This window comes from Melopsittacus undulatus, chromosome Z (genome assembly GCF_012275295.1).
Source record: "Melopsittacus undulatus isolate bMelUnd1 chromosome Z, bMelUnd1.mat.Z, whole genome shotgun sequence".
NCBI lineage: Eukaryota > Metazoa > Chordata > Aves > Psittaciformes > Psittaculidae > Melopsittacus > Melopsittacus undulatus.
Window position 1 is genome coordinate 30,799,771 of NC_047557.1, and position 12,397 is coordinate 30,812,167.

General features: G+C 37.1%; 1 protein-coding gene across 1 annotated transcript in view; it reads right to left on the bottom strand.

Moving 5' to 3' along the window:
* Window positions 1-12,397, bottom strand: part of PTPRD (protein tyrosine phosphatase receptor type D) — a 303,359-nt gene that overhangs the window by 52,217 nt on the left and 238,745 nt on the right. Inside the window, exon 28 of the mRNA XM_031054317.1 lies at window positions 2,947-3,122. Within this exon, the coding sequence (XP_030910177.1) occupies window positions 2,947-3,122 (176 nt within the window). The remainder of the gene's footprint in view (window positions 1-2,946; window positions 3,123-12,397) is intronic.

The following is a 12,397-nucleotide window of genomic DNA, read 5'->3' on the forward strand; positions in this document are numbered from 1 at the left end:
CACGAGAAAAAATAACAATAAAACGTTGTCATTGTATTATTTTTCCACATAGGTATTGCCATTGTTATAGCACCATCAACACAATTAATTACATTACATGTAGGTACTGTATTAGAAGAGGTAACTGGTATGTCATATTCACAGAATTGCAGACTCTAAGATTGAAGCTGAATTTTGTACTGGATAGCTGGTCTATAAAGCACCACATTGAGTGCATCAAACTCACTTGACCTATGAACACAGAATGAGCTAAATTATGCACAAAAATATGCAAACATAAGCACTGAATATACACACAATCCATTGACTAGACTAGTCTGGTCTCTCATTATGCTTAGCAAACGTACTGCTACTGAATGCTAATCACTAAATAGTGATTAGTATTCTGATCAGTCATTTTTTAGGGTGTAGTCAGCAAAGGCTAGAGTTATCTTAAAACTCTGCTAAGCAACTATTGAATGAGCAGAATTTCATTTAGTTACATCAAAACATCTTTGTAGACAGTGGCTATATGTGGCCCGCAGTATTAAGATAAACTCTTGAGTGCACCTTCTGCAATGGGTGTCTTATTAGGATCAGATTTTAATTAGCACTGATTCTAGTTAGCAGAAACTTTATTATATAAGAAGCAATTAGTGAAGAAATGGGAAAAATTTCATATGCTTAATTTCAAACAACTGTTAGTGCCTAGACTAGACAAGGCCTGCAGACTCAAGATAAAATGAAAAGTTCAATAAAACTACTCTCTGCTGTGTGCTAATTGCCATCAGGTATGTACAGACAGTGGTGTTAATGAAGGTTGAATTTACATGTGGAAAGTGATTCTATAATTAGAATACTACACATAATTCATCTGAAAAAAATCCAACTCTATTTTAGAAAAGTGATTAAACATATAATAAGAATAAAGTTATACATGCACTTTGATAAGCCTCTAGAAATGAATGACTTGCCAAGAGGTGTGTGGGGACCTCCTAGCAGCCTTCCACTATCTGAAGGGAGCCTACAGGGATGCTGGTGAGGGACTATTCATTAGGGACTGTAGTGATAGGACAAGGGGTAACGGGTTGAAACTTAAACAACAGAGGTTTAGATTGGATATAAGGAAGAAATTTTTTACTGTTAGGGTGGTGAGGTACTGGAATGGGTTGCCCAGGGAGGTTGTGAATGCTCCACCCCTGGCAGTGTTCAAGACCAGGTTGGATGAAGCCTTGGGTGATATGGTTTAGTGTGAGGTGTCCCTGCCCATGGCAGACGGGTTGGAACTTGATGATCTTCAGGTCCTTTCCACTCCTAACTATTCTATGATTCTATGATTCTGCATGTACCCATGTATGTGAAAAAAAGCCCATCAGTACCAAGACAGTACCGCATTACACTTTACACTGCATTCCTCCCTGTTCCAAGCTTACTCATACAAAAAGATTTTCATTTGGAAATGGAGCTCATCAATAAGTTACTGAAATATCAACTATTATCCATTTACCTCTGTAAGATACTTTTTACTGACTTAAAAGCTTTCCTGGGTAAATAAATCTCCTCTTCTCCTTTCTAGCAATTTTTTCTTTCTGAACTGTTCTTGATCCTCTGTATTTATGGCATTTTTAAAAAATATGTTACACAGCACTCGTAGGTACCTACCCCTTCACACAAGATCCCATGACAGTGCACCCCTGAATGCCCATGGCAGTATTTTCCTTGTTATTTATCTCCTGCACTTATATTTGCAAACCTTGATACTGTTGTTATGGAAGGTTCCCAATGGAAGGGATTGCCACTGATACAAAAATTACCCCTTCTTTCTCTTCTTTCCTGATTTCTACATTTGGTTGTAGCTTCTGGTTTACACTACAGGATTCGTTATGGTGTTTGCAGAAAGCTTAGCAATAAACCAGCCATGTAGCACCTTCCCAGTCAATGCCTCGTCTCAGCAAAAATAATAGCATCGTAAGCAGGAAGAACCCAGGAGGAGCTTCAGTGTATCTTGACATAAAATACAGTTATTGTAAGAAGATATGATGGGCAATCCCCTGCTCTGCTGGAGAGGGTATGGAGGGCTGCACACACTACGTTTCTAGGAAGGTTTTTTTTCTTTTATTTTTCTCACCATCTCTTTTTTTTTTTCAGTCTTCCTCTCCTTCCTCCTTCAACAACATCCATCATTTCCATGAGCAGACCTTCTAGTGGATCTTTGTACAACACAGTGGTCTGTTACTACTCTATCACATTACTTATTATGCAACTATAAAGCATTATTTCTTTTGTTTTCCCTTCACATACAGCACGTCTTTTATTACAGAACTTCTATTATTGTCCTTTACTGCATGTATCCTTGTGTTTCTGTCCTTCATTTCCTAATTTTACTTTGCCCTGTAAAATCTGAGATACTACAGATGAATTTGTATTCTATTACAGCAATGCAATTGTAGAATTTTCCTAGCATCCAGCATGTTCTTGAAAAAAACCCATCTTTCTTAAGGAAATGCAAATCCTTAATGATCTTAAGTCATGATTAATCTATACCTTGTGAAAGTGAATACTGTTGACAGACATTAACTTCCTCATAACAGGACGATACAGTCATATTCTTGGTACTAATGAGGAAGTAACATTTTCAATCACCTTCTAGTATTTCAAACATGATTGAAACAGGAAAAAACCCAACATATCACTGTGTATCAAGAGATTTCAAGTTTTTCAGACTACAAAAAGTCCTGTAAAATTAGTGACATGAGTCAGTAATTTCACAATGGAACTAGCATTTCCTACATAAGTGATTTTCATAGTATGGGCACTTTGAAATAGTAGCAACCAAAAAAACCCCCCAAAACAAAAGAATTTTTCTGCATAAACAGGAGGCAGACAAACATACATGAAAGAAATAAAAATATTACATAAGTGATTACTCAGGTACAGTATTATTAAGATTGTATATGCTTTCCTTACCCTGGACCTCTCCTCTAGTTTTGTCATCATGACCACAGTTGCACCCCGTTGCTCCCACATCATTCTCCAGAAGTCACCAAAGGTTTCTGGCAATGCCCCTTGTGTTGCTATATAAGCATTCTGCTTTCTGTATCCATCTATGTAGTTGGCATTGATATAGTCACTGCCTGGTATGCCTGCAAAGAGAGAAGAGTGAAAACACAGGGCAACGTTTTTGTGCTGTCCTATTGTACAAGGGCTAAAAATATCCTGTAACCCAGCTGGATCACTGAAACCTAGATCACTGCATGGCAAAGAGTACATGGGTACCAGCAAGTGAGTGTATGCCATTTGTGGAGCCAAGGGGTATGATATTTTCTCTGGGAATAACCATTTGTTTGAAACTAAAGTCTCTGTCTGATAAGGAAGTATAAAAGACTGAAAATCTGTAGCAGATAGAGAGACCTGGGAGTGGAAACAGCAGCACTGAAAATCTGGTCTGACATTGCCTGCAGTCACCCACCAATATGGCAGACTCTGCCTGGGCCAAACAGTAAAGTCTCTACCTCAGATGCCTAGAGTAGGCTCTGTTTAACTCTCTTGTTGAACTCTTTCTTTTAAACATAAAAAATGTATTTATGTTGTCATAATATTAATAATACTGCTACATTCATTTTTTCCCATTAAATGAGAAGTTAACTATGAGCTTTGTTGTAACAAAACACATTATGTAAGTCATGTTTAAGAAACAGGGGAATCTGCTGTATGGTGTATGCAAGAGTGAAGAAGAGTGAAGAACTCTTCAAATCTGAATAAAAAATTACAGACATGAAAAGAGGTGGAATCCAAGACCTGTGAGCACATTGGACCTACACTGTCACTTTCTTGAGGCTCAGGTATTTTGGACAAGACTTACAGAGGGACTTTAGGTGTCCCTACCAGACGCATGTCCATGCTTTAAGCCACATGGAAGTGAGCCAGCTCCTAAATGGAATCTGTTTAACTAAGGGTATTCAGTGCTATGTGTGTACTGAGAAGTTGGTGATAACATGCTATTTGCCAATGTCGAGGAGAAGAATTTGCTATAGTAAAGACTGTGTTACTAGTGTGGACAAATAAGGCAACCATGCTCACAGAAAGGGGTAACTATGGATATACAGGTCTCAGTACTGTCCTGCCTGGACGTGTGTCCTGCTTTTAACTAAGACCATGGGCATACTGGAAGACAAAGCATGGCAAGCACCAGCTCTGGTGTCATTGATGCTTTAACTGATGACTTGAAGAGAAGATACTCATGTGAGATCTCAGTACTGGTGGGATAGCAAAGCAGTGTTTCACACATTACTGCAGTATTGAACATGGATGTGCTCCCCAGAAGAGTTACCTGAAGTACTGAATTGTGCATCATAATAAAATGATACAAAAGGTTTGTTAAAGGGATTAACAAAAGTTACTTTGAGCAGAAATGACTGATTTCTGTTTACACAGCCAATCTGCCATGCCCATATCTACAACCCCAGGATACAGTGCAGGTTCCACAAACTGTTTAAAAAAGAGTCAAGGTGATACAAGTTCCTCAGCTTATTCTAAAGCCATGATTATGTTTACTCCACCAAGCAATAAAGTTGATTTTTTTTTTTTGGCTATGAAACACTACATACTATTGACTAAATTTAAAGAAATGTTTCTCAAATCTGAAACTGAACTTCCAAATCTATTCTGATGTATTATCTTGTGCTGGTGATCCCAAACCAGGAATAATGGAGGCTGCACATTCCTACCTTTCCTCACAGCCAGTGGCATACATCTAAAAAATCTGAAAACTAAGTCTAGCGGCATCAGTGGGGTTCAAAATATTTTGCATTTGAATGGAAAAAACGGGTACCTCTTTAATGCTTTGTTGTTGTTTGTGACACAATTTAGAGTTTCTCCACTCATTCTGGGTAAGCTGAGTACTTCATTCCACTGCTTAGGAATGAACAAACCCATTGATTGACTGTGACACTAATTAAGACCCAAGATGATTTTGAAATTATTCAGGTTATGGGTTATTGCAGTTGTAGTCTGGAATAAAATTTTCCCTTTGTGTCCAAGAAAGCTTAATAGATTTTCTTGGTTTATACACCCAAACTATATTTAAACACAAATTTTAATTTTATTTGACTTTCTGTACAATTAAAGGAAAAATATGACAAAATATTTCAGGGAAGGACAGAGTTCCTAATTTCAGGGGCACCAGGAAGACAGCAAATGTACTCCTTGGGCAACACGCATGGATGGGCACAGGAAACTGGTTGACTGTGACTGGAGCTGATTGAAAGTATTCTCTGGGAGAAAAATTAAACAAAATTAAAAAACATTGCATAGTTTATAGTTGAAAAGCACGATTTCCCTACAATAAAACAGAAATTGGGAGTTCAAAAGATTTCTGCTTGTAGACCTAAAGCTTTTTTACACGACACTTCTTACTGTCAATATTGGAATTAATGACTTAGAAAACACAACTGCTTGGCACAATGCCATATTTTCTTCTTTTATCAAGATAATAAAAACATTCTTGCACAAAACAGATGAGAAAAAAAATGAAGCCAACAGGAGAAATCTATACCAACTGGGTATTATTACCAAAGGAACTGAGAAAGCTGGTAAGAAATGCTTTCTGCATAAATTAGAATTATATTATGATGCTTAGTATCACACTTTGAAGCATATGTTATAAATAAAAGCCTGAGGAAAAAATGAAAAATAAAAACAACACTTTGTAAAGTTGTTAAATGATCTTCTGGGAAAGCTGGCCTCTGGAGCTGATACTGCACAAATTCAGCATGAAAATTAAGCCTGAGAAGTATTGCTAACTGTGTACTAAAGAACAATTTTTATAAATCTTAGCAGCCACTCCCAGTACCTGATATAAAAAAAAAATCCTGAATGTCTGCAATTGTAAGTACTATTCTTACTAACAAAATAAATTAAAAATAAAGAAAAAAAAATCTAAATTAAAACCAAATTCTTTAAATTAGAATGAATAAAAGCTTTCAGATTATATATTCCTTGATCACAGATGCAAGTAAGAAAGAATTATGATTAACAATTACTGATATTTGTAAAGAAGATTTCTTCCCAGCTAGGTAAAAGTGGAAATTTCCACCCTACTTCTCCACTCACCTTTTACCAAGAGAACATAAAACATCCTGTATGTTCTTTAGCCAGAAAAATCCTTTAACAAGGCAACTTGGCCTCAGTGGCACATTAAAAAGGACTTGGATGGGACATGGACAGGAAAGTCTAATTACCACAGGACCTGAGCAACGATTAGTGACTTAACTAATGCAGTTTGGGGACAAACTAGATGCTGTTCCAACACTGCACTGCAAGATTTTCATCAAGGGTTTATCTCTAGCAGAATACAGTACTGTATCGGGTTATATCTCCAGCTAGGATCAAGAGAATGATAGGATTCAGAATGTTCAGCTATACTGTCTCTCTCTCATGCACAGTATCCATTAGATGTTCTTTGTTCTTCATTCTCATACTTCCTTCAAGTATCATACCAATTTCTCAGACAGTCTCTCTTCATCATTGTTTTCATGTATGACCTCAGTTTCGCATTCTGTTCCCAAATCCTTTTGTATTCTGTAATACCATTTTTCTACTTTCTATCCTCACACTTTGCCACACCAGCTTTGCTTTATCAGATGTGTTCTACAATCCATAAACTTAAAAGTCCTCTAGGGAAGGTACCTTATCATAAAAGGCCTAATGAAGTGTATACATTATAAAAATAACATACAAAAGACCTGAACACCTGTGAATATCTACACTGACAAAGCAGAAACAACAGTCAAAGCCAAATAAATCATAGAATAGTTAGGATTGGAAAGGACCTGAAGATCATCTAGTTCCAACCCCCCTGCCATGGGCAGGGATACCTCACACTAAACCATATCACCCAAGGCTTCTAAATATTTAAATGTCACTTTCTGAAATTACTTTTCTGGTCTTTTCTCATTCTGAGCTGAGAAAGGTACAAAAAATTCTGTTAAGTCTAACAGTGAATGAACAATTTTACTACAATCTGACTGTAGTACAGTGAAATCCTGCAAACCCTTGTTAGCTGCCATAGCTTGAAGGAAACATATCCATAAGCACAGCAGCAATTGCCATCATTACTTAAATTTGGGTTTAATAGTTAAGAGAGGTTAACATGTAAAAACATGGGTCAAGAAGGGGACAAAGCAACCAAATCTTGCCTTCAGTATTATTGACATGAACCTTAACTAAGTCTATTGGCATGAGTGGGGTTTATTGAAGATTTAGGATAGCATACCTGAAGTGTAAATTTAGGATAACCCATGCAGTGTAACCTGATTTTTACAAATTTCATGAAGGCAGAGACACAGTTTCTGCACAAAAAGTCAGCTAAAGACCAAGCTTCCAGATCATAATTCTACTATAACTATTTTCTAGTAGCCTTTTCAACTATGGTGATGAATGACCAGAGTCTGCAGTCTCCTTATTCTGTCAGAGAGAATTGAGTAGAATGGAGGAAGAATCAGATGAGTCATTGAGCATAAAAGACATCCTATTTTCAAATATCTCAAGGCAGTCCAGATTTTACAGGGTAGGAGTGAATAAGCAATGAAACAAAACTGACCAATGCCACAATTCAAGAGCAAAAAATTTAAAATATTAACTATATAGCTCCTGATATAGTGAGATGTATTAATGAACTGAGATGACAGTACAGTTTGCTGCAACACAGACTCAGAACCACAAGGCTAGTAACGTAGACCACAATATTATTCACTTGATTTCCTGAATTCAGTAATAATCTTAAATAGCTTTAATTAGACTTTACATTTTATTCACAAACTGAAATCAAATAATGAAATTATTGCAAGCCTTTACAAAGGCTAAGCACTGAACAGCCTTTCTATTTAAAACAAATGAAACCATAAACTTTTACTTATGTGCTGCCTTCCTAAGAAATGTGCTGTCAATCAGTCAAAGTGTGTGAAGTAATAGGATTAAACTCAGTCATGCTTGTAAACAAGTTGGAAAAATGCTGGTGATGAACTCAAAATGCTAGTGATGAACTCAAAATAGTAAAGCTGGTGAAGCTGTACTACTGGTTTCAATCAATGACTGATGCTTTCAACTATGTTAGGGCAAAAATGAGCTAAAGCAGCTCGTAGATGCCAGTAAAAACTATTTAAGTGGAAGTTTCTGTAACATAAAATCTATATAGTTAAGGAGATTAGCAAGTCCAACTGGTCTAAGACAAATCTGTATGGTAAGAGCTCAGTGAAAAATGGAGCAGAGCACACCACCAATGAACATACTGCAGTAATGAACATTGGTAAAATGAAAGTTTTTTACAAAGACTGAGGAAAAGAACTAGGAGATGCAGAAAATCTGCAGGCAAGATGAGAAACTAGGAAGGTGAGCAGCAGAAGAACAGACTGGGAAACAGGAAGAGCTCTGCTGAGAAAAAGAAAGAAGCTTGGATTGTTTTGTTGTGTCTTGTTTTAGAAGTTGGATCATATTAAGAAAGTGTATGGAATGAAAGTAAACAGACTGCTCAGTGTAGTATCTCAGAGACACAGGTAACAGCATTGTGCCAGCCCACTGGCCACAATACGCTGAGAAAGCAGCAACTTGCATTATAGTGCAAAGGAGATATCGAAATCCAACACAAAGTCATCATACTCTTATTACTCCGCAGCTGTCTGAAACTTGATTTAGTGATTCTCCAACTCTTTAAGACTGAGTAACACAAAGTTAACTGTTAAAGGAATATTTTTTAATAGAAATATTAATTTATACCTCAAAATGATGCACTAATGGGAGTTGTAAGTGCCTCTACTAATACGAAATTAAATTATTATGTGTTTGATAATTCCTGCAAAAACCAGTTTCAACAAGAGTATTCATAGCAAGTTATGAGGTGCCAAATCTTCACTACCTGTTTAAGAAAAAAGCCACTGGACTTTTTCCATATCTTTCTTCAATGGACAGTGTGGATATGTATACAAGAAAAAGAATTGTTCTGAGTTGATTTTAAGGGTATCAGGAATGACACAATTTTTTTTGTTAAGTTAAAACTATAACAGCAGCCGTTAAACCATAGGCCAAAATTATTACACCCCTAAACATGAACCGCCAGTGTGCGCTTGCAGCCTAGACAGCCAACTGTATGCTGGGCTGCATCCAAAGGTGCATGACCAACAGGTCGAGGGAGGTGATTCTTCCCCTCTGCTCTGCTCTTGTGAGATCCCACCTGCAGTGCTTTGCTCAGCTCTCTGGCTGCAACACAAGAGGGACGTGGACCTGCTTGAGTGAATCCAAAGGAGGGCCATGAAGATGATCAGAGAGGGTTGAAGACAGGCTGAGAGAGTTGGGTTTGTCCAGCCTGGAGATGAGAAGGCTCTGGAAAGACCTTATGGAAGCCTTCCAGTACCTAAAGGGGGCCATGTGGAGATGTACTTTTTATAAGGGCATGTAGTGACAGGACAAAGGGTAAAGGCTTTACACTGAAAGAGGGCACATGTAGCTTAGACATTAGAAAGAAATTCTTCATTATGAGGATGGTGAGACACTGGCACAGGGTGACCAGAGAAGTTGTGGCTGCGCTACCCCTGGAAGTGTTAAAGTCCAAGTTGGATGGGGCTTTGAGCAATCTGGTCTAGTGGGAGATGTCTCTGCTCATGGCAGGGGAGTTGGAACGTGTCATGGGTTCAGCTGTAGCAGTCATTTTTCTCCTTCTTGTAGCTGGTGCAGGGCTGTGTTTTGAGTTATGGGCTGGGAACAGTTGCTGATAGTAAGTATATTTTGAGGGTGTTTTTGTTCAAGGTTTTTTCTGAGCACATGCTCCAGCCAGGTGGAGGAGGGGAGGCCGGAAGGAAGGAGAGATAGGACACCTGACCCAGGCTGGCCAATGAGGTATTCCATACCATACCACGTGATGCCCAGGATGCAACTGGGAGAGAGAGCTGGAGGGGTGGAGCTCTGGAGGAAAATGGAGGAGGGAGCACGCGGTGCTTGGCCAGGCAGGGTGGAGTGAGTTATGGGTTGGTGGCTGGTGGGATGTTGTGTTCTTTTCGCTTGTTTCTGGCTGTATCATTATTATTGTGTTATGCCTTAGCTATTAAACCGTTCTTATCTCAATCCGTGGGGGCTACATTCCTTGGATTCTCCTTCCTAACTCTCCGGGAGTTGGGGGACTTGGTTTAAATCACGACAACGGTATGATCTTTAAGGTCTCTTCCAACTGTAACCATTCCATGGTTATATTTCTATGATTCTATGAACTTGTCTCAACATTGGTACTGAGACCACCACCATTAACTCTACTCTAGGAAGTCTACTTCATGAAGACTTCTACCCCATGAAATTTACTTCACTCATCTTTCTCTACCCTGTTCCCTCCTCACTGAAATACTTTTGTTGTTTTTAAGGCACTCCAGGCTTGCAGCGAGGAGGAGTACACAATCATTCTAAGTCTGTAATTATTTACATATTGCTAGCACAATGCAACAAAGAAGCAATGAAAGTCTGTGACGCTTCAGTAGATATTCAAGAACTTGTATTGACCAGAACACTTTCTAAATCTAAAGATGATGGCCTACATATTTGATGATAATTTTCTGAGAACTGGCAATTACATAAATATGAATATTATCAGTTTCTTGCCTTTTTCTTTCTTGATCATGTATAGTACAGTCGGGAACTTCTAGAGGTAGCAGCATTTTTAAGCCACTAAATTTCCAATCAAACAAAAATTAAACTGCAGATATATATGGATTTTTTTTTTTAAATCACTAGCATTATGCAAACCCATGTCACAATGGACAGACTTTTAATCTTGGACATCTCCTGAAAGAACTGGAAAGACTTTTTAAACAGCAGAATACTTAATAATTTTTTCCCCTCCTTACAGGTTTAAGATCACAGGCCTACCTCTTTTAACTTGATCTATTTCTCTTTTAATTGGTAAATTCTGCCTTCAAATCCATTTTGATACATATAATAAGCTTCACGGTATTACAACATTCTTTCATTATAATATAGAATTCAGTGTCCCTCTCAAACACATCCAAAGACAGCACAACATGAGCAATGAGATTTTAAAAACATGGGAACGAAATTTTGAAAATTAGTATTTTCTTTCAGGTGGAAATTAGATTTACCACTCAGATTACCAATCTCAGTTTTCTTTTTAAAGGGACACTTAATGTAATAAAATTTGTAAGAGTGGAGAGTTCAATAATACAAAAACTATTTTTTGCAAAGTCAACAATTATGATGTGGAACTCCATGCTATATGTGGGTACAGAAGCCAAGAACATAGGTGGGATTCAAAACCAACTTGCACAGTAACATAGTTAAAGGAGATTTTTGTAAAAACAATATTCAAAATATTGATTTTTCTGGCAGCATGAAAATAAATGAAGATGCCAACAAATTAAAATGTTAGGCGGACTGTTTTTTTCATTGTAGAAATATTGACCTAAAACTTGAAAGAGAAGCAGTTATTACCAAATGCTAAGACCAATGTATTAAACTTATGAAGGTCCACACACAGAATTTCAGAAACGCAGTCATGTAAAATCCCAGGGGTAAAAAAAACCTTAAAAGGATAATTAAATACTAATTTATTACTGTTTTCAAAACAAATTATCATAGTATAAAAAAAACATTTAGTATTTGGTTTATGTTGCTTTTTTCACCATAAACTGAAGACTGAGAAAATACTTAAAATTATGCAAACCATCAAATTGGTCAAAATCCCATTTGTGGTTTCGCGTCTGACATCTGACATCTTTATTTCAAAAGGCTATAATATTTGTCTTTGTTTAGGGTCACTGACTATTATAGGGTTAGAATTTTTGGCCAGATTATTGTATTTCTTACTTCAAAAAAGGAATCAAACATTACAGTTTAACTGCATGTCATCACTGCTCCTTAAAATACTCGGTCCTTTCTTACAGTACAATGTAGAATTTTTTCCATATTTTTATTACCTATTTAATTAAGGTAGTGTAACGTATGGTGCAATTTGATATGTTTAATTATTTTGATTTTACATTTTTTTGTGTTCTGTTTTGTTTTCTGTTTTTTTTTCTCTTAAATTCTCTTCCCATTCTGTGCTTATGATAATTTTCTTTCAGAGAACCAAATTTCATGGGTCATTTACACGAAGGAGAACTTCAAAGAACTTTTTAAGCCCAGATGTCTGACTTACAAGTTAACAAATAAATTTATCTGCAATTACATCTTTTCTTTCTCTTGTTCCCTTCCCTCCCGCCCCTACACTACACAACTCTTTTTCCAAACAAAATTCTGTGAAAATATTGAGTCTTCTGTCAAATGGAATTATTTCAGAGTTAAACATTTTGTTCCAAATAACTTCACATAATAATTCAGAATGGCCGTACAATTGCTGTTCCTGGCTTTTCCTGACCATGTACTT